General features: G+C 36.2%; 2 protein-coding genes across 3 annotated transcripts in view; one reads left to right on the top strand and one right to left on the bottom strand.

Moving 5' to 3' along the window:
- csrnp1a (cysteine-serine-rich nuclear protein 1a) overlaps positions 1-26,839 on the bottom strand; it is an 811,199-nt gene that overhangs the window by 331,457 nt on the left and 452,903 nt on the right. The window lies entirely within an intron of this gene.
- LOC147846347 (uncharacterized) lies at positions 299-10,265 on the top strand. Of its 2 annotated transcripts, XM_087240813.1 has the most exons (17): positions 299-587; positions 857-1,165; positions 1,830-2,057; positions 2,726-2,953; positions 4,272-4,529; positions 5,351-5,445; positions 5,562-5,609; positions 6,087-6,465; positions 6,609-6,779; positions 6,873-6,961; positions 7,189-7,222; positions 7,600-7,694; positions 8,156-8,203; positions 8,338-8,716; positions 8,888-9,064; positions 9,175-9,263; positions 9,408-10,265. In XM_087240813.1, exons 1-17 carry the CDS (start codon positions 476-478, stop codon positions 9,534-9,536), a joined length of 2,868 nt encoding a protein of 955 aa, XP_087096939.1. In that variant the 5' UTR covers positions 299-475; the 3' UTR covers positions 9,537-10,265. The 2 variants fall into 2 exon arrangements, with proteins under 2 accessions (XP_087096939.1, XP_087096940.1); XM_087240814.1 differs by lacking the exon at positions 2,726-2,953 and having other exon boundaries at positions 327-587.

Raw genomic sequence — 26,839 nt, 5'->3', positions numbered from 1 at the left:
AGTTTTTAGAGCAAAATAATTGTTTTGATTAAAATAAATTGTTTTCTTAAACGATTAAAAACTTGCCTATTATTTATAAATTTATCATGTGAATACAAAAAGAAGACTCGAAAAAATGCATGACAAATTTGAATATGCTGAGCGATTTTATTGAAGCTCTCCATCAACACCCCCCCCCCTCCACACACACACACACACACACACGCACACGAAAAAAGCCACTAAATGATTGACTATTTCTTTGTATTGAATTTTTTATGAAGTTTTAAACGGGACAATCACGTTGCAGCTTGGTTTTATTGGAATTTAGAATGTCACGTTTCATCAAGTTCTAAAGATGACGTTTTGCTGAACAGGCGCCATTACTCACAATCCACTGTAGTGTGAAGATATACGAAGACTTTCTTCGTCTTTACTGACAGTTATTTGTTCGTAGATTTGTGCTTTTCATATTGGTAACTATTTACTCTTTAAAATGTTTACATTACTCGGAGTAATTGCTTTAGTCCTGCGGGGAAGGACAGAAAACAAACCCCATCGAGAAGAACCCGTGGAGAAAAACTCTCCACCCACGATGACCAGTGATGGTAAACCATATACCGATGCTATAAGAACACCAAAGTCTGCATATAGGGCCCTACACTCGCTATCGTGGAAGTTTTTTATTATTAATTTTAAAACTTTATTTGTTAAGTTTTGTTAATCAGTTTTATAAAGTCTGTAACATACAGTCAATGTGTATCTAAAGTCGATTTAGTATATTTCTTCAGTTATTCTCCATATTTCCAAACTAGCACGTCAAGTTTCTGGACAAACTTAAAACATACTTAATTTTTACATATTATTTCTCTTTTAGGTCGAGATATTGATGATAGGACTGAACACCTGTCATCGGAGGAACCAAGCACCAGTGGTTGTCCAGTCCATGTTGACGACCACAGTGATGTCCTCCATTCTCCCATCACTGCACCGACCCTCCAAACTCCAGACCATGCTGCAGCTCAAAGTGTTGACGACGTCCCTACAGCCTGTGCCACGTCCGACTGTAGTGAGGATGATGTCCTTCAAGCTGCAGTGCCTTTGCTAGCTGACTTGTGTGCACGTGTTCTTCAGGACACTGAGCCACAGTCATGCCAGCAGCAGGATATGGAGAAAACTGTGACTGGTCAGTTTGTTCACTTCCACATTGAGTAATTCAATGAACATGCACAGATTAGACGGCAGTTTAACAGCAGTGTAATAATAAGTTTATGAGAAAAATGGCAAAACCTAAAAGTGCTTCTCTGTTTTGTCAATTGTGAATAATAACAAATTAAAACATTTGAATAAATGCCTGCCTGATTAAAATAAATAAAGAACTGGAAACACTTTAATGTTTGATTAGTTCATGTTATTTAATGTATTTGCTAACTAGAATTAAGAATGAAAATATCTTGAACAGCATTTGCTGTGAACAATGACAAATACTTACATTTCTTACCCATATTCAAAAAAGAGCAAGACAAACAGTTAGAAAAGACAATCAGCTAAAAATGATTGTACAAAATTAAGGAGCACTCTGAATATTTATTGATTTCCTTCATTGACAGAGATGTGTTTGTCAGTGCAATATTTCAGTATTCAGAACACGACTGAGCATTTACATCCAGCAGTGTCACTTTTTCAGTGTATGTTTGTTTGACTGCGTTTTACATTTATAATGGTGGGCTGCGAGACCCCAAGTAATCACTTCAAAATGTACAGCTTGCAATAATATGGCAAATTAATCTTACAATTATCAAATGTGAATAAAACAATCCTTAGTTATTACATATTATTTCTCTTTTTAGGTCGAGAAATTGATGATTGGACTGAATACCTGTCATCGGAGGAACCAAGCACCAGTGGCTGTCCAGTCCATGTTGACGACCACAGTGTTGTCCTCTATTCTCCCGACTGCAGTGAGGATGATGTTCTTCAAGCTGCAGTGCCTTTGCTAGCTAACTTGTGTGCACGTGTTCTTCGGGACACTGAGCCACAGTCATGCCAGCTACAGAATTTGGAGAAAACAGTGATCGGTCAGTTTGCTAATTCACCATTAAGTAATTCAATGAACATGCACAGATTAGATGGCAGTTTAACAGCAGTGTAATAATAAGTTTGTGAGAAAAATGGCAAAACTTAAAAGTGCTTCTCTGTTTTGTCAATTGCGAATAATAACAAATTAAAACATTTGAATAAATGCCTGCCTGATTAAAATAATTAAAGAACTGGAAACACTTTACTTTAATGTTTGATTAGTTCATGTTATTTAATGTATTTGCTAACTAGAATTAAGAATGAAAATATCTTGAACAGCATTTGCTGTGAACAATGACAAATACTTACATTTCTTACCCATATTCAAAAAAGAGCAAGACAAACAGTTAGAAAAGACAATCAGCTAAAAATGATTGTACAAAATTAAGGAGCACTCTGAATATTTATTGATTTCCTTCATTGACAGAGATGTGTTTGTCAGTGCAATGTTTCAGTATTCAGAACACGACTGAGCATTTACATCCAGCAGTGTCACTTTTTCAGTGTATGTTTGTTTGACTGCGTTTTACATTTATAATGGTGGGCTGCGAGACCCCAAGTAGTCACTTCAAAATGTACAGCTTGCAATAATATGGCTAATTAATCTTACAATTATCAAATGTGAATAAAACAATCCTTAGTTATTACATATTATTTCTCTTTTTAGGTCGAGAAATTAATGATTGGACTGAATACCTGTCATCGGAGGAACCAAGCACCAGTGGCTGTCCAGTCCATGTTGACGACCACAGTGTTGTCCTCTATTCTCCCGACTGTAGTGAGGATGATGTCCTTCAAGTTGCAGTGCCTTTGCTAGCTAACTTGTGTGCACGTGTTCTTCGGGACACTGAGCCACAGTCATGCCAGCTACAGAATTTGGAGAAAACAGTGATCGGTCAGTTTGCTAATTCACCATTAAGTAATTCAATGAACATGCACAGATTAGACGGCAATTTAATATTAGTGTATCAATAAATGGTTTGATTCATTTACGCTTCAGTTAGGGAGAAATGTTTAAAATAGCTTCTTTTTTATTATTATTATTTTATTTAAGAAAATCAAACATTTAAAACTCAAATCAAAATTGGGAACACTTCACAATAATGTTCCAATAGTTCATGTTAGTTAATGTATTTATGAAATAAGAATTAAAAATACTTGCACAGCATCAACATTTACTAATGTATTATTAAAATCTAAGGTTATTTATTTAAAGAGATGGTCCACCAAAATTATAATCTTCTATCATTTATTCACTCTTGACTTGTTCCAAACCATGTTTTGCTGTTTTGTTGAACAGAAAAGAAGATATATTGAAGAATGTTGAAAGCCTGTAACCATTGACATCCATAGTAGAAAAAAAAATACTATTAAAGTCAATGGTTACAGGTTTCAACATTCTCTGAAGCATCTTCTTTTCTGTTAAAAAAAAACAAACAATAAAAAACTCTGAATTGTATGGAATAAATCAAGGGTCAGTAAATGATGACGGAATTTACTACTGTATTTTCTGTACTACTGTACTACTATAGTTAAAGTATTATTATTAGCCCCTCTGAATTATTAACCCCTCTGATTATTTGTTTTCCCAATTTCTGTTTAATAAAGAGCAGATTTTTTTCAACACATTTCTAAACATAAAAGTTTTAATAACTAATTTCTAATAACTGATTTATTTTATCTTTGCGATGATGACAGTAAATAATATTTAACTAGATATTTTTCAAGACACTTCTATACAGCTTAAAGTTACATTTGAAGGCTTAACTAGGTTAATTAGGTTAACTAGGCAGGTAAGTTAGGGTAATTAACAAAGTTATTGTATAACGATGGTTTGTTCTGTGGACTATCGAAAAAAAAAGTAGCTTAAAAGGGCTAATAATTTTGTCCTTAAAATGGTGTTTAAAAAATTAAAAACTGCTTTTATTCTAGCCAAAATAAAACAAATAAGACTTTCTCTAGAAGAAAAAATATTATCAGACATACTGTGAAAATTTCCTTGGTCTGTTAAACATAATTTGGGAAATATTTAAAAAAGAAAAAAAATCAAAGGGGGTCTAATAATTCTGACTTCAGAATTCTGACATTTTGGGGCTACAACACCCCAAATAGTCACTTCAAAATGTACAGCACACTTTAACATGGCTAATTAACATTTTATTAAAAAGTTAAATAAAACAATCCTTAGTTATTACATATTTTTCTCTTTTTAGGTCGAGATATTGATAATAGGACTGAATACCTGTTATCGGAGGAACTAGGCACCAGTGGTTGTCCAGTCCGTGTTGACGACCACAGTGATGTCCTCCAATCTCCCAGCACTGAACTGACCCTCCAAACTCCAGACCATGCTGCAGCTCAAAGTGTTGACGACGTCCCTACAGCCTGTGCCACGTCCAACTGTAGTGAGGATGATGTCCTTCAAGCTGCAGTGCCATCAGTTCCTCAGGAGAAGGAGAAAACAATTTTCGGTAAGTTTGCTACCTTGACACTCATTCAGTAATTCAGTGAACATTTACAGTTTTACTTCAATTTAGTAGGGTGTAAGGATAAATAGTTCTGTTCAATTTTATTACAGTTTGAAATAAAAAAACAAGCAAAACTTAAAAAATGCTTGTGATTTTTGTTTACCGTTTATTACTATTAAAAAAGTAAAAGTTAGAGGACTAATAACGTGACAAAAGGTGAATTCTACATAAATCAATATACAAATAAATTAGAATATATATTAGGATTTTTCAGTCATTAAAAAAAAATGGACAATAATTATTAAACCTTTGCTGCATGAATAAAAATAAAACTAAAAACTCTGCCAAATGTTATCTGACAGAAGAAAACACCAGTAACATTTACGTTTCTAATGAAACATTTTTCACCTTTATTCAGAAAATGCTGAATTCTGGAACACTGTGAATATTTGTGAAGTTGTTGTACTCACTCTTGTTCATTCATGCACAGATGTGTTTGTCAGTGCAGTGTTGCAGCAGAGCACTACTGAGCATTTACATCCAGCAGTGTCACTTTTCCCCTCAAATGTCTTTTTGTCCATATTTTGTACACACTGACTGAACTTAAAGTCCTGTACCGAAATGGTTTGGTGCGAATAGTTAGACCCCTACAGTTTAGTGGGCTGTGCTTCAGACTGACTTCAATATACAGATTGTTTAAATGTTGTTGATAACTAATATTCAGCTAATTTGTCTTTAGAAAATAAAAAGTAGCTCTTAATTGGATTTAGTAGTAGTAAGTGCTGTCACATTTTATTCCCTCATCTCTGATTTCTCTTTAACAGTCATCAATTCACGCCAATATGAAGTTGGTGATGAGCTCGGTGAAGGAGGTTTTGGAACCGTCTATGCAGCGACTCGTTTGGATGATGGACTTCAGGTATGGATCTGAACAGCAATATTAATCTAGCCAATCATTTTTGTCTTGTTATTCTGGTCTCACCATTGCCTTTGCTCATAATTCTAACACATCCACTCTTTTGTTTTGTTGATCAGGTTGCAGTGAAATACTGCTCGATGTTCGACACAACGTTCATCCGCATTGTAAGAAAACTCTGTTTCTCCTCTGTTCCACAATTTTACATTTCAAACACGTCATGCTAACATTAAAGGATGAGTTCACCCATAAATAAAGTTATGTTATTAATTACTTTCCCTCATGTCATTCCAACCCTCTGAGACCTTTATTCATCTTCAGAACACAAGTTTAAATATTTTAGATTAAATCCTAGAGATCAACTCTACATACAAAGCTTCAAGAACACTTTTAAGACTAAAAAACAAAGGTTTTGGTTCCTTTTCTGGACTTTGAGCATCTCATTGCTATTGATGAAGGATGAGGGATTTGTGTTGCTAAGATGAAAGAAGCTGTCAGAGTATTGAAACAACATGACGGTTATTAATAACATAATTGGGTGAATTAATTCTTTAATCACAGACAGCAAATGATATTTTAGTAGACAATCATCTGATTTCAATTCTTTTACCACTGATTCATCATAAAAACCTTCTTTCTTCTAGGATGGTTTTGCTCAACCACTTCCAATAGAAATTGTTCTTCAAACCCTTGTGAATCAAGGCCCAAGGGTTCCTGAAATTATTGAGCTTCTGGACTGGAAGGTGGAACGTGACTTCTACTGCATGGTCCTGGAACGGCCCATACCCTGTCAGCCCTTGAACAACTTCATAGAAAGCTATGTTGGGCCCATTGATGAAGATGACATACGGTTCATCATGAAACAGGTCGTATTCGCAGCTCAAACTTGCTGCCAAAGAAAAGTGTTACACCGAGATATCAAGCTGGAGAACCTTCTGATCAACCCGGACACCCTTGAGGTCAAATTGATTGACTTCGGGTGCGGGGATATCCTCGAAGATGAGGCTTACACAGACTATTCTGGTACGTATAATCCCTTTAAACTGTGGTCATGACTTGAGCTCTCATGAAGTAATTCACTGTTGTGAATCAACAGAATTCTTGCTTAGTAATGAATATTCAATTAAACATGCCTTGTTAACTGCAACAAAATCTCTTTCCTCCAGGCACAGCGGAGTATCGTCCTCCTGAGTTTCTGGAGACTGGCAAATACCACGGAGAACCAGCGACAGTGTGGTCTCTCGGAATAGTCTTGTTTGTAATGCTTTTCTGGAAGTTTCCAACAAGACGAGAACTGAATACGATCATGAATAAAGACATAGAAGGCCTGTCAGAAGGTGAGATCTTACTTTCAGCACAGAACAGTTGTAATTTGAATTACAAAACAATAAATTTCAAGGTGATCATGTCTCTCTCTTCTTTCTGCACAGAATGCTGCGATTTTATGCGCTGTTGTCTCAAGATAGACCCCAGAGAGCGGATTAAACTGGAGCGACTCAACCGCCACAGCTGGATTAAGGTAAATACATGTTAATGAGTTTAATATTTTTGATTTGATAAGTTAGTAGACAATACGCATTAGATTTACAGTTTTATGTAAAGCTGTATAGTCAGTCCTAATACGCTATTTTATATTCATTCTTCATGTTCTTTTATGTCCACTTTCTTTACTTTAGGCATGTTGCCTATATTTGTTTTATGCAGGTTGTGTGATGACACTAAATATGATTTCTGTTTCTGTTTCAGACCAACGAAGAGAAGAAGAGCAGCGAAATAATGGGTCAGTTTAGTAGTTAACCCAGCACACGCATGCACACACACACTTTTATGGCAATGTCTTTATTAATGTCAATATTTAATCAGCACTCAAATGTTTTATGTGTTTTGTTTAATAATAGATGATAAATAGCACAACGGTTTTTCCACATTCAACAAGATTTCATTGTTCAATTGTTTATGTGTGTGTGTTGAATATATATATTTTACATGAAGCATATATATTTCTATAACTACTACAGTTCATTTAAACTGTCCTGTTATGTGTGAATTTAAATACAAATATTGAGTGCGTATATGAATCAGACAATAGTCTTGGATTAAATAAACTCTCTACTGATTGACATTTTATATCAACATCTTTGATTTTTCTTTTGACAGTCATCAACTCATCCTCTTATGAACTTGGCGTTCTGCTGGGTAAAGGAGGCTTTGGACTTGTTCAAGCTGCAACCCGACTAGAGGATGGCCTTCAGGTATCGTCAATTTTCATCAATTAATATCTAGATCACCGCTTTAAATCAGAGTATCAGATAAAAAATAATAGATAGATATGTGATTCTTATTTTTGGGCTAAATTAAACTGCTACTTTGTTAAACTGTTCAGTGTTAATGACTGAAAATCAGCCTGATCTCAAGAGAAACTGAACTATTTTACCTTTTGTCATTTAGTGGCTAATTGGTATGAATTTATGAGTTCATTCGTATGAAAATGTATGATTTTTAAAAGGATGCATGGCACCAAACTCCAGCCCTAAACCAAAATGTCAACCTGGATAAGCAAATCACAAGAATGAGATTGTACAAATTCATACGAATCAGCCACTAAATCAAAAAGTGACAAATTGCCATGAGATAGCATTGGACAAATGTGAACTCTGAACACAATAATTGTGTATAATTCTATAACACATGCTTTCTTTGTTCTGTTGAGCAGGTGGCAATTAAAACTGCCTACACCGAGAACGTCAAGTTCATCGACATTGTAAGTATGCTGTGCTCTTCAACTCTCATTCACTGTTTCACTTTAAGTATCTATAAATCACTAGACAAACTGTAATTGTCATCATGTTTTACATAATATCCATCCAATCATCTTAACAAATATATTTCTTCCAGGACGGCTATCCGGAATCACTTCCAATGGAGGTTGCTCTTTTAGTTCTTGCAAACCAAGAGCCCGCAATACAGGAAATAATTAAGCTTTTGGACTGGCGCGTGGATGAGGACGAATACATCATGGTCCTAGAGCGGCCCATGCCCTCTGAAGAGCTGCTCTCCTTTCTCCTGCGCCAAGAGTCGATCATCGATGAGGATGGGGCACGGTTGATCATGTGGCAGGTAATATTTGCAGCTCAAACGTGCTGCAGACGCAAAGTCTTTCATCGCGATATCAAGATGGAGAACATCCTGATCAACCCGGACACCCTCGAAATCAAACTGATCGACTTTGGATGCGGGGAAATCCTCACCGATGCTCCTTACACAAGTTTTGCTGGTATGTATGATCCCTTAAACTGTGAAGTGAGTCTCAAACTGTAGTGATGAGTTCACAATAGACTCTGAGTGAGTCAAGCTCTCACATAGCATCATAGAATGGAGTCCACTAATCGATTAATACTGTCGATCTGGTGACTAATGACTAATGGTTAAAACCTCTCTCATTCAGGCACAGATGACTATGTCCCACCTGAGTATCGGATAACTGGCGAGTACCACGGTAAAACAACGACAGTGTGGTCTCTTGGGCTACTCCTTTATGTGATGATGTGTGGAGATTTTCCAAATCGACACGACCTGCAAATGATCAGACGTAACATCTGGACCAAAGATCACTTGACAAAAGGTAAAATCTCTATTTGGGTCAAGGAAAGAGGTCAATCTGAATAATACAAACTATTATTTATTAATTAAGTTGTGGAGTAAATCTGAGCTCTCTCTCTTCTTTCTGCACAGAATGCTGTGATTTGATCCGCTGCTGTCTCCAGATCGAGCCAGAGCAGCGAATTGAACTTGAGAAACTGAGTCTCCATGACTGGTTTAGGGTATTATTTACATTCTGAACATTCTTTAATATTTGCACTCTTTTTTATCTTCCTAAATTTTCATAATTGTTTAAAAATCTTTTTTAGATGTTCTTTGGTTAATAATGCATTAAATAGCAGACCTCAATTTTGTTTTTGTTTCAGCCTGAAGACGTGGAAAGACCTGCACCTGAGAACCGCATCGTCCATCAGCAGTCAGAGGATCCCTCATTTTTTAATATTCCCTTTTTTTTACTTGTTAGTTTTTTCTTTAGATATTATTGTATATTTTAGTATGACTGATGATAGTAGTTAAAAAAAACATAAACACTTAAAAAAGGAAGTTGTAGCCAGCCATGACAGCAACCCTGTGCCACCTCAAGACCAGAAATCTTCAAGACCCCAGACTCAGGGACCGACTGATTCATCAGCAGTTACGGCATCCCCATTTTTTATTGTATTTTTTATTAATTTATTTTATCAATAAATATTTTGTTATTTTGTGGAAATACTAATGGTAGTTGTGCAATAAAAAATAAAAACATTGTTCGGCGACCATGTAAGCAACCCAGTGCCGAATGAAGAAATGCTATGTGAAACACACCATAGTGATGTGCAGAGCTCTCAACCACTGCAAGACGAATGCACAATATGCACATCAACCATGTACATGGTACATGCTGAACTGTACATACAAATTACCTACATTTTTAAAATATAAAGTGAACAGGAAGTGTTTGTGGAACAACAGTGTTGCGACGGAACATAAAAGATCTTTGCCAGGGAACGCAAAACTATTGCGAGGGAAAACAAAACCCTGGGAGGTAACGCAAAAACTTAAAAATAGATATTTACCTCATTTTCCTCCCACTGAGTTTTTTTCCCCACTGTTATGTCCCTTCTGGGTCTCAGTAAAATAGAAGGTACCAAACTGTATGTTTAATGTTCACTGTAATGTGATGTTTACTGTTGTATTGTATGTACATTTTCTTTTTGTTCAATAAAAAATATTGCACTCAGAAATGGCATCTCCATTTTTTCATTTCACTTCTTTTTTTACTACTTTAGTCTTAAACTTTACAAAATTACTAATGACAGTAATGCTATAAAAATAAATAAAATAATAAAAGAAAAAAAAGTTGTACGATGGCCATAATAGTAACCCAGTGCTAAGTTAAATTCGTCATTGTTTTAAATGTATACATTATATTAATTATTTTATTGTATATATTATTTAGAAATAATATATTAAATTAAAGCATATATTAGTGGTGCACGGCATTTACCCACCAGTCAACCTCAAACAATTTACCCAACAAGTTTCTTTTAATTCACCCAACTTTTAATTTCAGCATTAGTACAGTCCGCTAAATCAATAAGCTGACAATAAGACCTTGAAAATAGTGCCTTTTCAAAAATTTTATTCAGAAGAAAATTCTCCCTTACCAACTTCCGTGATAGGCAGAGAAAATATAGAAATAAAGAAACAGCTTTGGTTTGAAAATAACAGAAAAGATGTGAAGGTGGCAGATCTAATTCAGAAGATAACATTGCATTGGTGCAGAATATACAATCCTTAAACAAACCTCTGAAACATAGTAAACCTACAGTATCTCTTGCCACACCATAAAGCATGGTCAGTGACTGATAGAGGAAACAAGTAATTCATGGATAGTGGCATTAATGAAGAGGCGGATTTAGCTTAAAACGGGACCTAAATTGAGACCAAATCCTAAGTGTTGATAAGACAATTACATTATCTGTAAACTTGGAGCCATTAATAGGTAAAGCGGCAGTAAGTAAGGCCTGTAAAGGAGTGGGAAGACATGATTTTGCGTCTAATTTGCATCTGGGAGCATAAGATGAGTTAAACCAAAACATAATCTTATGAATGTTAGCTGACCAGAAGTAAAACTTAAAGTTGGGTAGAGATAACCCCACACAGTTTATGATTTTCAAGTACTAGTTTAAGAATACAAGGTACTTTACCATACCACAGAAAGGGTGTAACAATTTGGTCAATAGACTTAAAAAAGCTATTTGGCAAAAACAACGGAATACGCTAAAATAAAAATAATAATTTAGGGAGAATATTCATTTTGACTGTGTTAATTCTTCCAATTAAGGAAGAAATGAAGATTGTGCCACCTTTGGGGGTCAGATTTAGATTGAGCCAAAAAAGGAGAATAATTAGTGGAGAAGAACGATGAAAGAGATCTGGTTTTAAACATCTTGGGATAAATGTTATACCAGATTTACACAGCCTAAATGAAACATTAGAGTCTTTAAGTTGCAATGCCAAAGAATTAAAAGGGTAACTCTCACTCTTCTGAAAATTAATTTTACAACCAGAACATGAGCAAATTTTGTTAAGAAAGGAAATGATAGAAGAAATGGCAGTGATCGGGTTACAGACATAATACCAAAAGTCATCGGCATAAAGTGATAATTCAGTTGCAATATCAGAACGGGAGATTCCTTCAAATGAAACAGATGAACGTCAGGCAATTGACAGTGGCTCAACAGCCAGGGCAAATATTAGAGAGGAGAGTGGGCATCCCTGCTGTGTACCCCGGCCTAATTTAAAGTATTGTGAATGCATACCATCTGTGGGTATGCTGGCCTGGGGTGAGCATATAAGAGATGAATCCATAAAATAAAATTATTCACAAGCCCAATTTTTTTAAATACAGCAAAGAGATATGACCATTCATCTAAATGATGCTTTTTCAGCATCAAGAGCAATTACAACCTCAGTGACAACAGAGAAATGGTAGGAAATATTTATATATATAAAAGAGTATGAACATTAAAGAACACATGTCTCCCATACATAAAACCTTTTTGCAATTCAGATATACATATGGAAGTATCTTTACAACATGAATAGCCAACATTTTAGCATCAGCATTTATTAATGAAAAGGGCCTATAGGAGTTACAAGAGGTGGGATCTTTTTCCTTTTTTAAAAGTAATACTATGAAAGCTTGAGTCATCGTTTAAGACAAGAAGCCACGTTTTAATGACACTACAAAAATAGTTATAAACGCATAGAATTTAGGAAGGTGAGTGGGTTATGGTCACAATCTACAACAATCAGATGACAGTTTGACAAATAACTCTCGAAATGTTGAATAGCAAGAACCATTGCTTAATCCTCTTTTTCAATAGCAGAATACATCCGTGGTGCAGATGTAAACCTCTTTGAAAAGTAACAAACTGGGTATTCCACTTTATCAGCAACCCTTTGCTGCAGAACAGCTCCTGCATCGCTTGCATCCAAAAGCTCGTCAAAGTTGTGAGCATCTTAGAATTGCTTAACCTACCCTCAACTGTATGTCGCTGTTACGTAAAGAGGCATAACCTGTTGGTGGTACGGAAGGAACATTTTGCCAGTAATAATGTCCTCACCCCTTTAATTAATAAAAAAAACAAATAAATAAATAAAACACCTTACGGTAAGAATGTAATAAAGGAAAAACTTGCTCTTAATTATTGTTCATAATCTGATTCGTACATGCAATAAACCTGCACTGCACCGACAATTTAGATGCAAGTTACTGACTTAGACCAGTAATATACTTTTTATAGCTATAATAATAGGCTATGCACACTTTCGCTATTACTGACTTTATTAATGAAGGTTAGCAACAACACTGTTTATTTACGCAGACACGGATCGTGGCTTCAGTGCCAAACGAGTGGTTTAAATTATATTTTATTCTCCTTATTTCTTTCTGTTTTTTTCTAAATAACATAAATGTTTAAAGTTTTAGGAAAATATGTCAAACTATGCCTACACCAGCAAGCTAACCCACTTTTTATATAACAGGTAAATACATCATAACCGAGTCATCATGCTTCATTTTCACACCAATATCAGCGTTAGGAAAAAGGTAAATGTTACAATTTAATGTCATCTAAAAAATAGTAGCTAAATGTGTTACTTAGTTACATTTTAAGGCATTGGTGTAGCAAAACAGAGATGTCCGGAGTGCCTGTTTTGTCTTGTAGGTTTGTTTTGTTTAGGTTGTCCACGTGTATTTATTATGGTCACATGTTATGACGGTACTCAGCTGTTTTGATTCAGCTCAGCTCGCCAGTTGAAGTTTATTATCGTGTCCTATCTGGGCAACGCTTCTATGTTTCCTTCTCATTTCGTTGCGTTTGCTCATGTGTGTCTGTCTGTGCTCAAGACTGTGTGCAGGTCCTTCTCAATATCTTTATTATCACGTGACAAGAGAACTCTCTACCCTACATTATCATGCAGGATACCTGCAGCGCAAGTGAGAGGTTGATCTGTGGCATCCACTTACTTACTACCACTATAAACTTGACCTCACAGGCCGATCATCTTTAAACTCAAGTCATTTTTTTAAGTGTTCCAACTTGAGACTGCTGCTGCATAATGGGATGTTTCTTTACACAACTGTAAAAGTGCGCTTTAGAGATGTCAAAATGAAAGCAAATATTTTTAAGGGTTCTGCGTTTTATCAATTTTATAGCTTAGTTTTAATATTATTGATGAAAATGAGATAATGATATGATATGAAATGATATTATAATATTAACTATAGTGTAGACTATTGTAGGACTGTGCAGTGTCTAACTAAACATTTTTTTAGGTTACTCCTAATATTTATCCTAACTGAAAAACTAAAGTGAAAGTGACTGTCAGTTGTGTCACTGCTAAAATTAATTTAACAGAAAACTTTTTCTGAGTTTTTCCCTTTAAAGCTCAAGAGAGTTGTATTTAAAGAATTAGTTAACCAAAACATGTAATGAATTAGGCGGCTGGACCTTCATGCCATCTACTAGTCCAGCCTCCGCCGCCACGTGTACACTTTAAAGGCTATAAACGGTGCACCTGAACTTACACGGAAAACCAGCTCTCTGGACTATTGCTTTAATTTCACATTTTTCATACTTTATTGCATTTTCATATTAAAAAATGTTATAATAAAAGATTAGTAATTAATGACAGAATGAATTTTCAGTTTTGAGTAAACAAAACCACTGCAACTGCAACACCGGCAGTCTTCCCACTGCAGTTATAAAAATTTTCACTGTCACAGCCCTGTATAAACATGTACGAAACTGTGAAAAATATTCAGGAACAGTGGTGCTTTTTAAATCAGAGAGTCACTTCTCTTTCAATACAGCTAAAGGACAGCAAAAAGTGTGCCCAAAAAAGTTCTCCCCCAGTGATTCTTGTATCACCTCTCGTGAAGCGAAAAGCAACCACAGAATTTCTTCCTCTCTCAAGCTCAAAAGAGTATGTGAGAATTTATAGACCTTATCTGTCTGATGAAACCTCTCTAAAGCACCTTGACTCTCTGGATGATAAGCAGTGGAGATGTTATGTTTAATGGCGAGTCGTTTAAGCTCTTGAGAAAACGTTTGAGATGTAAAATTTGTTCCATGATCACTCTGAACCAAAGACCGTGAAAAACTTAACCAGTGTTTTGGTGATCGCTCTAGCAGTTACAAAATGTAAAGGATTGGCCTCAGGAAAATGTGCAGTTGCGCACATAATCGTTAACAGGTACTTATTGCCAGATTTTGAATGTGGAAGAGGTCCTACACACTCGAATGAAATATGTTCAAATGCCTCAGAAACCATCGGAATTAGATAAAAGTGGTGCAAGTTGAAGTTTTTGGTTGGGTTTCCCAACCACTTGACAAATGTGTCAAGTCTTACAAAATTGTGAGACCTCCTGTTTTAAATCAGGCCAATTTAACTTTCGCAAAATTCAGTCGTACATGTTTAAAACACCTAAATGATCAGCTGCACTGTTGTGTGCAAAGTCTAAAATCATGTCTTGATAAACTACTGGAATTACGATTTGGTTTAGTACATTCCAGTCTTCAGTAAGACTTGAGGAAACCCACTTTCTCACTTTCCCAGAATTCTCCAGCTCTAGTCAAGCCAATTCAAAAATTAAGGCAAGAGTAGAATTAGATTTTTGATCATCAGTTAACATCTTGGGACACAAAGACAAGTCAGTTGGGATGTAATCGGTACAAATATGTGACAATTTAAACCGATTGAAATGTTGAATGAAACGCGATACATGTTTTGAGCAGAGGGGGCGCTGTGTTTACAGGCATAATTCTTGCTTTACCTGCAAATAAGAGGGTCAATTGACCACCTATGTACACCCTGCTCTCTGGTTTAGGAAAAGTTTACCTCTCCACACTAGCCATCTCAGTTTTTATCAGCAGGGGACACTGTAAAAGTGCAAAGATCTCAGCTTATGCCAGAAAACATAAATATGCTGATATCTCTTTTTAAAAATGTAAAATCCCAGCACAGTCACAGTTTTAGTTTGTTTATATTATTGAGCCTTCTTTAGTTTGTATTCCTTTATTTTATTTTTTTGGAATCTGAAAATACATTATATTTTGCAAAATTGTGAAGCATTTCAGAAAAAAATTAAAGGGTTCTTTACCTTAAATTTGTTTCAAAATATTTTGTTAAAAATCATGACTAAATCGTGAATCGTATCGAATCGTGAGTCAGGTGAATCATTACTTCTCTATAAGTCAGCACAGCCTATAGCATCCTTCTTAGTACTGAATCAGATCTGCCTTTTCCTGTAGAGGGACAAAGAACAAATCAATGGTGTTAGGATTCGCAACAAATCTGTCACAAAAAATCTACGTTATCAGAAATCTCAGCAGATTTATTTATGGAAAGAGTAACCGCGCACACAGTGAAAACAGTGCACAGTCATCAGTACCAGCGACAAGTGGTAAAAACAAATTTAGGTGACTTGTTAAAAAAATCACTCCGTACACTACCTTCTGCCAAATCCTTGCCTAGAGTGAATGTTACATCAGCAATATGAAGAGAAGAATGAACACCAACGATCACGTCACCACTCACTAATTCAGACTGTAGATTGATTTTAAGCAACAGAACATTAGCAACTCCCATCTCAAGTGCACTCACTAAAACTGCACTACCAATGCCACATTGTCTGGTCACTGAACTGGCTCGAGGGCCTATACCATCAGGATAACAGAGCACTAATTGATTTTGACTATTTTGACCAATACTTTGGCCACAGATGTTCGGGTACCCGTCACCCAACTTGGTAAATGATTTAATCAGCTAACCATGGGGCCTTACAGGATTTTCAGCGGGAACCACCTCACGAGACTTTAGAATGACTCCCTGGTCTTACGTTAGTCATATGGGACATCCTGCTAAGAGACAAAGAGATCTCTGGAAATTAATGGATACGAATGAAAGACAATCTCTCGTGTATCGACGATAGGGAAAGAATTGCCAAGAGCTGAAACCTATGACGATTTTACAGACGATATTTAGCTCGTTTCGCATTAATGTAGAACTATTACATGTTTTAATTACATTATTAAATAAAATGAATAGTATTTTTATTTTTAATCATCAACATTAATAATAAATGAACTACAAATAATTTGACAGCTTCAGCTGTTCACATCAACATCACTTGACCGACACTTTCCGCTCTCTTGCGCTCTGTTTCTCTCTCACCTCTCATAGCAAATAAGTTTGCAACTTTTGTTGCATAAAAATAATAGGCTAAATAACAAAACTGTTTAAATTTTTAAATAAAATTGAATTAACAAACAAGTTAAATAAAACGATAAAAAAACAACTGAAAATGAAAGAACTAAGAGCTGAAACCAGCTTAAATGTTCTGCAATAAAATGTGTTGCGTTAATTTAATAAACAATCGTTTGTAATTTAGGACTCCTTTGTGACAGTACTACCGGAAGATTCTCTTTTTACAAAAAAAGTTATTTATCTTTTATATCCGGTATTAATAGCCTATTTAAGTTTTAAGGTGGCCTATAACCTATTTTCAGTGCATACATTGACTGCTCCTTCAAATATACGAAATACACACGAGATATTGTTTTGTGTTTAATTCGATGGTATGATAAACATGGACATGCGCATTCTTCAGAAAATAACCTATTTATTTAATTTAAAAATATGTTAGAGCTATACTTATTTATAGGCTATTAAAATAGGCTATATTTTATTTATTTATTTAAACTAGACTATATTATAGTCAATTACAATCTATATTTTACCATTTGTTTTGCCTTTAACGAATTATTGAACAGATTATTAATAACTTATCAAAGAATATTTTACTGAGCTCAGTGAAAAGTTTTGTATAGATCAAATCGGCTATTTAATACAAAAGGCTATTGCCAAAATGAAACTCTTATTTAAAAAAAAACAATAAACACATATGCCAAGAGCAACATTGTGTTAGATTTCAGCAAATACAAATGTGACACTGTTGATGATCACTTTAGTGATGATTAGACCTGAAGCTACGATTCGCTTTACTGAACAAAAACATGGAAAACTCGTGCAGGTGGCGAGTCCTCCATCCGCCTCCAGTCTGAAAGGACCCTAATGCATCCTTGTTTCTTCCGTGCCGTGCGTAGATAAATATAATTTCATTTGCTTTCATCCATGTATATTATATCCATTTTGCTGCAGTTTTGCAGGCCGCGGATAATGGAAAGAACCTGAAGTCACAATCAAATCCTGTCCTGCGCTGCACTGTTGCATTGAGTCTTGTTTAAAATCATTTTAGTCTCAGCACCTATTCAGCTGTAAGAGCGGTGTACATGAAAAACTAGAAGTACAAACAGTATTTGTCTTGTAACATTTGAAGTAAGATAGTTACAAGCTTACAAGAGATTTTACCACGTGAAATCAACATTCATTCATTCATTCATTTATTCATTCATTTTCTTTTCGGCTTAGTTCCTTTATTAATCTGGGGTCGCCACAGCGGAATGAACCAACAACTTATCCAGCACGTTTTTACGCAGCGGATGCCCTTCCAGCCGCAACACATCACTGGGAAACATCCACAAACACTCAAACACTACGAACAATTCTGCCTACCCAATTAATCAACAATTAGGCAACAGCACTACCTACTGTGCCACTGCTTCGCCTGAAATCAACATGCAGTCTGTTAATGATTGACCCTTACTTCGATGGTACAGGGCATGGCCCCGCCCTTCATGGCAACTGTTTATTGGAAGATGGACCAAACCAGGTCACTTAAAAGCACCCTGCAACAAGAAAACATTACTTTTTGCATTAGCTGGCTCACGCTCGCTGTTGCTCTTTGCTTCCTCTCGCCTGTCCAGACACTGCGCCGCCATGCGATTGGGTCATCACAAACTTTCAATGCAAACCTCTTAAGTTTCCGGAATGCCGAAACCACACGAACTTCTGCAAATCGACTCTCAGTAGTCCGTCAACTAGATAACCTAGGACGACAGCCACTCACAAGCAAAGGAATCCCAAAGACGTCACCGAAGCGAGTCACCGCGCAATCAGGAGCACTGTGCTTCCCTGAGGCCAGCCTGGCAAGGGAAACTCGACTTCCGCAAATGCACAAGTAACAAACAAACGCTGTCTCTTGCTGATCTGGTGCAGAATGATCTTAAGCAGTTAAAGATAAGCCAAAACCCTGCTCTTGTGGTTTCTCAGGTCTGATTTTTAAGATCTAGTAAGAAGTACTAGAATTCATTTGTGGCAGCTGTCAACTTATTTTGCATCCTCTGAACTGCCTTTGTGTGTATGTGTGAATGTGTGTGTGTGCGTTTGTTTGTTGTTTGCTTATTACGTAGTTAGTTTCATGTATCAAAGTGTAGCTCAATAAATCTTTGTTCTCATTTTGTAAGAACTGTGTTCGTGTTTATGGACTTCTAAGTCATATCCTCGAGCTGTAGATTTTGTTTCCTTGCTAAAAGTTAACCCAATACTGTGTTATGTTATTATTGTTGAAAAAGGAAATAATATAAACGAGATTGGTAAGATACAATGTCTTCTATTTGCTGGACAAATGGTAGATAAAGTGTGAATCTTTTGATCTGATTGAATCCGATTCATTGAAATGAGCTAAGAAATTACTTTAAATGCTAAAATCATGAACACCATACACAGACTCAATTACTAGATCAGCAGCAAGTGGCTCTGAAGCGTAATAACTACAAAAACAAGAAAGGCAAAAAAAGTTGCAGGTCCACAACCTACCCAACAACTAGTATAAATAGGGCAAATACTTGCTTAGGATGCAAGAAGTCACTCACACAAAAGCAAATCCAGATGAATCACGAAAAGAACGGTGTGGCCACTTCTTTCCACACTAAACAGCTGAAAAACATAATCAAACAATTTAGGAATAGTCCTCAATTATGTTACAGCCACAGTCATAACACAAATAAAGGTAAACCAAAAGGGATCAGTCCAGGGTTATTTATTAAAATAAGAAATTTATAACAAAGTATGGAAGGAATCAAAATAAAACTAAGGCTGATCACAAATAAAAGAACAACTCAAAGAAAGTAATCAAAAACTGTTGAGGGCAACAAAATAGCAAAAATAAATAATCAAATACATGGACATGTAACAATGACCAATATGATCAGTCTGGATTGGTCAAGAGACCCGAAAGTCAGCAGACTTTACTAAGTTACCATATGCAAAAAACAATTAATTACTGTACATGGGCTACCATCTCTCTCATGACTTCGATCTTACTACTTTGAAAAATAGAGAATTGTCTACCTTTGACTCCTCTGGGCAAACAAAGTGCCACTTCAAGCCATTGAACAAGAAGTGCAGTCAGGCTGGATACAGAAATCCAACTTGACTTCAGAGATTCCCCAGCAGCTGTGGACGCACTTCCCCAAATGCTGCACAGACGTGAGCTACCTTTGAGGTCAGGTCAGAAAAAGAAGAATCAGACATGTCTTTTTTTTAATCATAGTGACATTGCCACATCGCCCTGTACTGTGGCCACAGTATTAGAAAAAATTTGTTTTTACAGTTTGCAACTCGGGGCACAGAATCCCTGCAATATCATTGCATAGAGAAGACAAAAGTTCAGCTTTAAGAGCTGTGTTGTCGACTGGGAGCTCCATATGCACCTCTGAGCTATCAGGGCTGAGGCAAAGCAAGCCCATCAGAAAGTACAGGCTGCTGATGAGACTATGATGGATTAGCAGCTTTACTGGGTTTGTTCTTAATATTTAAACATATAAACAAGTTAGTTTTTATGGACATTGTAGGCAGGTTGGAGGGAACAAAAAAGGCTAAAGACTGAAATATTGATATGCACGCTGCAGGAGAAACTGAAAACGCGACTTACATCTTAGCTCCTCAAACCAGAAGTCTTAAAACAGTTAGGAGTTTCAGTATCAGGAGACAGATTAGCTCATCCCCTTGAAAAGAACAGCCAATAGTGTTTTGTTTTCTCACAGCTCTGCCAGTGAGAGTGGTTGAGCTCAAGCGCATCAAATGAAAAACAAATGTGAAGCGTCTTAAAGGGGGCGGGGTATGTCAGATACTAGGAAGCATTGATTGGTCAGGATTAGAAGAGAAACTGCAGTATGAGCTGACGTGAAACAAATCGTTGATCCATTGTGTCAAGTGAAAAGCTTTATATGTTTATATAAGTTTTATATTTTCTCAAGGCAAATTGTCATTGTTTTGGAGCACACAAGATAAAAGATATACTTAAAACTAACAGACTGAAACTAACATCTAAAAATGTTTTATTTTAATTTCATGGAACCTTTAAGTTCGTAATTCCATGATTCGACCACTCCAAGAGATTAGAAACCAAAACAGTCTTATAATTACTATAAGTAAACACATTTAGAATAAAGATATGTGAGGAAAAATCTTTACGGACTTATAATTCTAGCCGTATTTGGTGTACCCAATAATACATCAGCAGTTTTGGTTCAAGAGGATGGGCATGCTGATATCTCTAGGGAGTATTTGAGATCTTTATGACTACTGGGGACTCTTTCAGACAGAGTTGAAGAGGCAGTATGAGATGCTGGACACCTGAGAGAGAATACAAGTGTACACAGGCCCGGCGCTACGGGGGGGGCAAAGGGGGGCATTGCCCCCTCAGAAAGAGTTTGTGCCCCCCCAGTTTTTATAAAGGATTGTTCACTCAAACTGAAAATTCTTTCTGTCATTAATTATTAACACCCCCGTCGTTCCAACCTTAAGAACACACATTTAAATATTTTAAAATATATGACATAGCAATTGAATTATGAAAATGGTGAGATTAAAGCTAGTCCTATAGTTCAGAGATCCGGTCCCCGCGTCAGGTCAGGTGCGCCCGTAAATAGCCTTTAAAACGCGCACACGGCGATGGAGGCGCACTCAACTCACAAGGGAGAAAAGTGGGTGACATGATAGGAGCAGCTTAATTCATTACATGCTTTGGTTAACTAATTATTTAAACACAACTCTCTTGAGCTCTAAAAGGAAAAAACACATAAGAAATTTGCTGTTAAATTAATTTTAGCAGAGACGCAACTGCCAGTCATTTATTAGTTCAGGAAGATGTAGCCTAATAAACATGTTTTAATTAAAACAAATAGTTTACTGCACAGTCCCACAGTAGGCTACACTATAAATAATATTTTAATTTATTTATTAATATTAGGCTATTTTTTAATAATATTATTACAATTAAACTAAAATTGACAAAACGCAGAACTCTCTGAATATTTGCTTTCATTTTGTTAAAAAGCGCAATTTTACAGTTGTGTAGAGAAACATCCCATTATGCAGCAGCAGTCAAGGTATAACACATAATAAATGCCTTTTGCGTTTATTAAGTCAAGTTTGCAGTGTTATAAATGGAATATAGTGCTTAAGTGGATTTATCGCGGATCAACCGAGAAACCTCTGCTGCAGGTAGGCTGAATGATAATCTTTTAAAAATATGTCATTTATGCTATACTGCTTTTTGCTCATGCAAAATTAAACAACATAAAATATATTGTAGATCTATTTTAAGAGCTAAAATACAACATATCGAGTTTGTTTTGACTTGTAGCTCATGGCCCTAAAATGAAAATAATCTGAAAACAAGCTATTAAAAAAGGCTTAATAAATTAAATAATTAATAAATAAAATGACTGGTAGGCTTAGTAACCTAATGGTTTATGATGGTTTACAATATCACGAAAAAACACACTTATGATAGCCTAAGATAAATCTTTGTTTTTACATTTAAAATGATGAAAAAAAAGTTATATAGCATGTTGAGTTGCGTGTTATCCGTGCCAAAATTTAACCAATTTTCACTGTAATAACATGTGAATTTTGGTATCTTTTTTAGGTATTTTTCTGGCTACACTAATGCCTTAAAATGAAACTAAGTAATTGTTTTAAATGACATTAGATTTTAACATTTAGCTTTTCCCTAACACTGATATTGGTTGGATAATAGGCTACGTGAAGCGTGATGACTCGGTTAAGCTGATTTCACTATATTAATTTACAGGTTAAATGAATAGTCTGATTGTGGGTCAGCTTGCAAGTGTGGGCATAATTTGACGTCTTTACCTCAATGACTGTAAAAAATATGGACGACGCGACAGCCCTTTTTCCCATTGAACGCCTTGAGGGCAAAACGCCTGCTTGACGGGCACAAACTGTCGCAAAAGACTGCTGAAATTGGAGCCAGACATGCGCAGAAGGATTGTCTGATGGAGCCAGAGGAGGAGCCGCGAAAATGAGCAGAGTCGAGCTTCCAATCAAACGCTTTATGTAAAATCAACTACGCCCCCCGAACTTCTCAGCATGCGTTTGCTGTCATATCAACACAAATGGATGTAATAACGTTAACAAATATGAGGGTTTTATATATTCAATCGCGCCAGCTCCAGGCCGCAGCGCATAACTTACTCGCGGCGTCGCGGGCTGATTCCGGCTCGCATGCGGCAGCGCCTGCTCGCTCGGCCGCCGCATCTGGCTCGATTGACTCGGGCTGGAATTGGGTAGTGAGTCCAGGCATCCGGAGTAGGTCCAGCAGAGGTAACATTAGTCAGTCTGAGCTCTAAGAGATAAGTCTCCGGCAGGCGAGAATCTAGCCGGAACTGTGTTTTGCTATCTGGGTGGCTAGGCGTGTATCAGCAAACTAATAAAGCCCGAAAAAAGCCCTGAACTTAGCGAATAAACAGTGTTCCACCAGGATCATGTATGTCAGAAACTATAGTTTACTGCTGAACTCATTTTGTCATGGTAAAATAACACAGAAATCGAATAATAACATTTCAGTCTACTTCAGTCTCCTGCCGAAGCTCAGACGCCGCGCTTTGAGAAACTGTCAATCACAGCTGTCAATCACGATGACACGCCCAGCATTAAATTACTGCTAAAAACAAACTGTTCACAAAAATGAAGATCTGCACCTATTTCAGCACAATAACCAGTGCCTTAATCGACCAGAACTATCTTTCGGGACATTTTATTGCAAGTGTAATTAATTTTTTTATTTGGGCTCAAGTCTCCTTCATTAACACGGAGGAGGCGGGCTTTTTGACTTGTACTGCAGCCAGCCCCCAGGGGGCGATCTAACGGCCGAAACCTTCACTCAAACGTAGGCTTGCGGCACACTTGCTTTACCTAAAACTTTAAACATTCATAGGCCTGTTATTTAAAATAAAACGGAAATAAGGAGAATAACTTATGATTTAAAGCACTCGTTTGGCAATGAAGCCATGATCCGTCTGCATTAATAAGCGGTATGCATTACCATCGTTAATAAAATTCGTAATAGCGAAACTGCATATTGTTATTACTATTAAAACGTAGCCTATATTACTGCCTTAGGTCAGTAACTTAGGCAGTAATGCAAATTAATAATAAATGTGAATAAATAGCCTAAATGAAAGAAACAAGAGACCAAAATCAGTCACCAGGTCTAGCGCCCCCCTATGGATTTAAAGTGCCCCCTCAGTTTTGACTTCCTGGCGCCGGGCCTGAGTGTACATCTTACCAAACCAACCGGAGATAGGCTCTTTTGAGGAAGAGAGGACAATGATCTCTGTAGGACACCTTACTCTTTATCTTTTCATGGAGGGTCGATGTAGGACAAAGTTTTTCAGCATTTCATCTTCTTCAGCGTTCCTATAGTGCAGAGGTAAAGACTTCAGATTCCTCCAGAGTGGAAACTGAAAAATAAAATATACTGTATTACTGCTTTTCTTGTACTATTGTGCTATTTTGCATTCTGGGTCTCTTGCAGCTAAAAGAATGTATACAATTGTTAATGTTGCTAATCTATGTACATAACTGGAAAAAAGTTTAGAGTCTTTAATGTTATTGGTAGATGTCTCTTCTGCCCACATCATTACAGTAAAACAGAAAAGAAATAATAAGTTAATAACTGCTTTCTGCTTCAAAGCTGTACTTCTAACATCATGGCAAAAGTCCTGTTCAATGTCACATGATCCTCCAGAAATCACTCTTAATAAGCTGAACATATTTTGTTAATTATTACCATATATTAATTAATTTAATCCATTTTAATTAATTATATTATTTTTATTTTCAGTTTTTTTTTTATTCTTGTTCATGTAAAGAACTTTGAATTACCATTGTGTATGAAATGTGCTGTATAAATAAACTTGCCTTGTCTACCCGTTTAAGCCAAAAGAGATGTTTTTCGGGATGCTATTAAAATGTTTTTAAAATCAATAAAATTCCTAAAACTCATTGGCCAAATTATATACTGTATTTGCTTTTAATTTATAACAATTGCATGATTTTTTTCTATTAATACGCTGTTGTCGTTGTCACACACAAGGCACTTTATTTTTTATTTATTTTGTTATTGTTTATAAATGCCTCTTCAAAGTTTTTTTTAAACTACAACTAAATACATTTAACAAAATCTCATTTTAAACGATTATGTTATTTGTGCAGACCATTTCAGACAAAACTGGCTAATAAGATGGCAACGCTAAGCTACACTGTAAGCTGTTTGCCTCTCTTGTCACTGTTACCACTTCACAATACAGAACATTACCCTTTATAGATATTGTCTTTAAAAGGTAAAGTGTAAAGAAAATACTGCACAACCAGATAATTATTAACTCTTAAGATTACATTTAGCTCTGCAGAGTGGGAAAAAATCCTCAGATCTCATTAGTAACTCATTGAAAGCTAGATTTTTACCAAAAGGTGAGCTGTCTGCATTGATTTTATTAATGACACTGACACAAACCAACAGGTACGCCAAACTTCTAAATGTTACTATACAACAGACTATTAATCAGCACAGCTGTGTTTATAAATGACAAACAAAAATTATATTTCTTTGTCGTCGTATCCACTTTTTTACTGATTTGTTAAAGGGGTGGTCCAGAATGTAATTTTAAGGCTTGGTTGTGTTTATAAGATGCAAAGCAATGTGTGCTCATGTTTCACTTGAAGGAAATTGCGTTATTTTTTCATATATCTCACTTTGATTATACACAGCTACTCAGCTAACATGAAAACGACTGATATATTTCCTAGTTCCTCTGAAAGGCCCGCCCTCAAGTGACTTTGATTGGTCATCGTCATAATGTGCTGCGATTAGCGTATCGGCTCCACATCACGCCCGTACAAGCACACGCTTTTCTGCTGTGTAAACCTCAATCAACCTCCTGCCTGCTCACTAAAATAAAACCTGACAAGTGTCTGTAACGAGGGAAAATGGGGTGCGGCTCCTTTAAGAGCGTTTGCCATTGTGTGTGTGTCTATGTGTGCGTGAATGTGTGAACTTTCTGCAACAAGCGCATGTGCACGAGAGTTTTATTTCTTTTTCTCTGATGATCGGATTAAGTTATTTTCTGTAATATATCGTGAAAGAAGAATAAAGCACAAGATGTGGGATGCGACAATTTTAACAAATGAAAACACTTACAGGTTGAAGTTCACAGCTTCTGCTTTGAGGAGATTTTAACCGAATCCAGCACTTAACTAGGAGAGATTCTGAAGCTGTTTTGTCAAATCATGCTTGCTATGTATTTTATAATTCTCTGGAACATAATTAATAATGAACTGTAAGCACTTCTGTCTTTGTGTCGTGTCCTTTGGAAACCCAAATACAGAAACAGACGAAGCTCTGTGGAAACAGCACTGTTTGGACGCATTTTTAGCTCCATCTCTGCTATAACGTTACAGCGCCTCTGGCCTGACCCTTAGCTGCGCTGTTTGTGTGCACAGTAAACGAACCTTTGTGAAGTATTTTTTGTAGTCCCCAAAATTCGTTCATTGTAGGCTTTGCTAAGCTAACTCTGTAAAAACCAAGGTCTCCCTTTGCAGTTAACTTAGAACTTTTGTTTTATCATGCTATTAGTTCATCATGCTGACATAAACTGTGTTAGTTTGATCATTTGAAAGATCAAGAGCAGTGATGTAGTCCTAAAAATAAGGTGGTGTACTATTACACACAACCCAAAGTTTAAATAAAACTAAGCAAAGAAACTACTAACGTCAATGTTTCTTTTTGACTCATTGGCTATAGTTGAAGTAAGAATTATTTGCCACTCTAAGAATTTTTTGTTCCCAAATGATGTTTAACTGGGCAAGCAAATTTTCACAGTATGTCTGATAATATTTTTTCTTCTGGAAAAACATTTGTTTTATTTTGGCTAGAATAAAAGCAGTTTTTAATTAAAAATTTATATATATATGAGCTATATCACACGAGTAGCAGTAGCAGATATTCCTACTGGCCTTTATGTGTTTGTCCCAA

This window comes from Danio rerio, chromosome 2, assembly GCF_052040795.2.
Source record: "Danio rerio strain M-AB ecotype USA chromosome 2, GRCz13ab, whole genome shotgun sequence".
Classification (NCBI taxonomy): domain Eukaryota; kingdom Metazoa; phylum Chordata; class Actinopteri; order Cypriniformes; family Danionidae; genus Danio; species Danio rerio.
Note: the sequence above shows the minus strand (reverse complement) of the source record. Positions and strands in the feature narration are given on the sequence as shown.

Excerpts from the sequence above, each read along its gene's own strand:
- LOC147846347 (XM_087240813.1), top strand. The coding sequence starts at position 476 with ATGTTTACATTACTCGGAGTAATTGCTTTAGTCCTGCGGGGAAGGACA. Across the intron at positions 2,954-4,271 it reads TTTGGAGAAAACAGTGATCG|GTCGAGATATTGATAATAGG; the intron begins GTCAGTTTGCTA and ends TTCTCTTTTTAG. Across the intron at positions 5,446-5,561 it reads GTTTGGATGATGGACTTCAG|GTTGCAGTGAAATACTGCTC; the intron begins GTATGGATCTGA and ends TTTGTTGATCAG.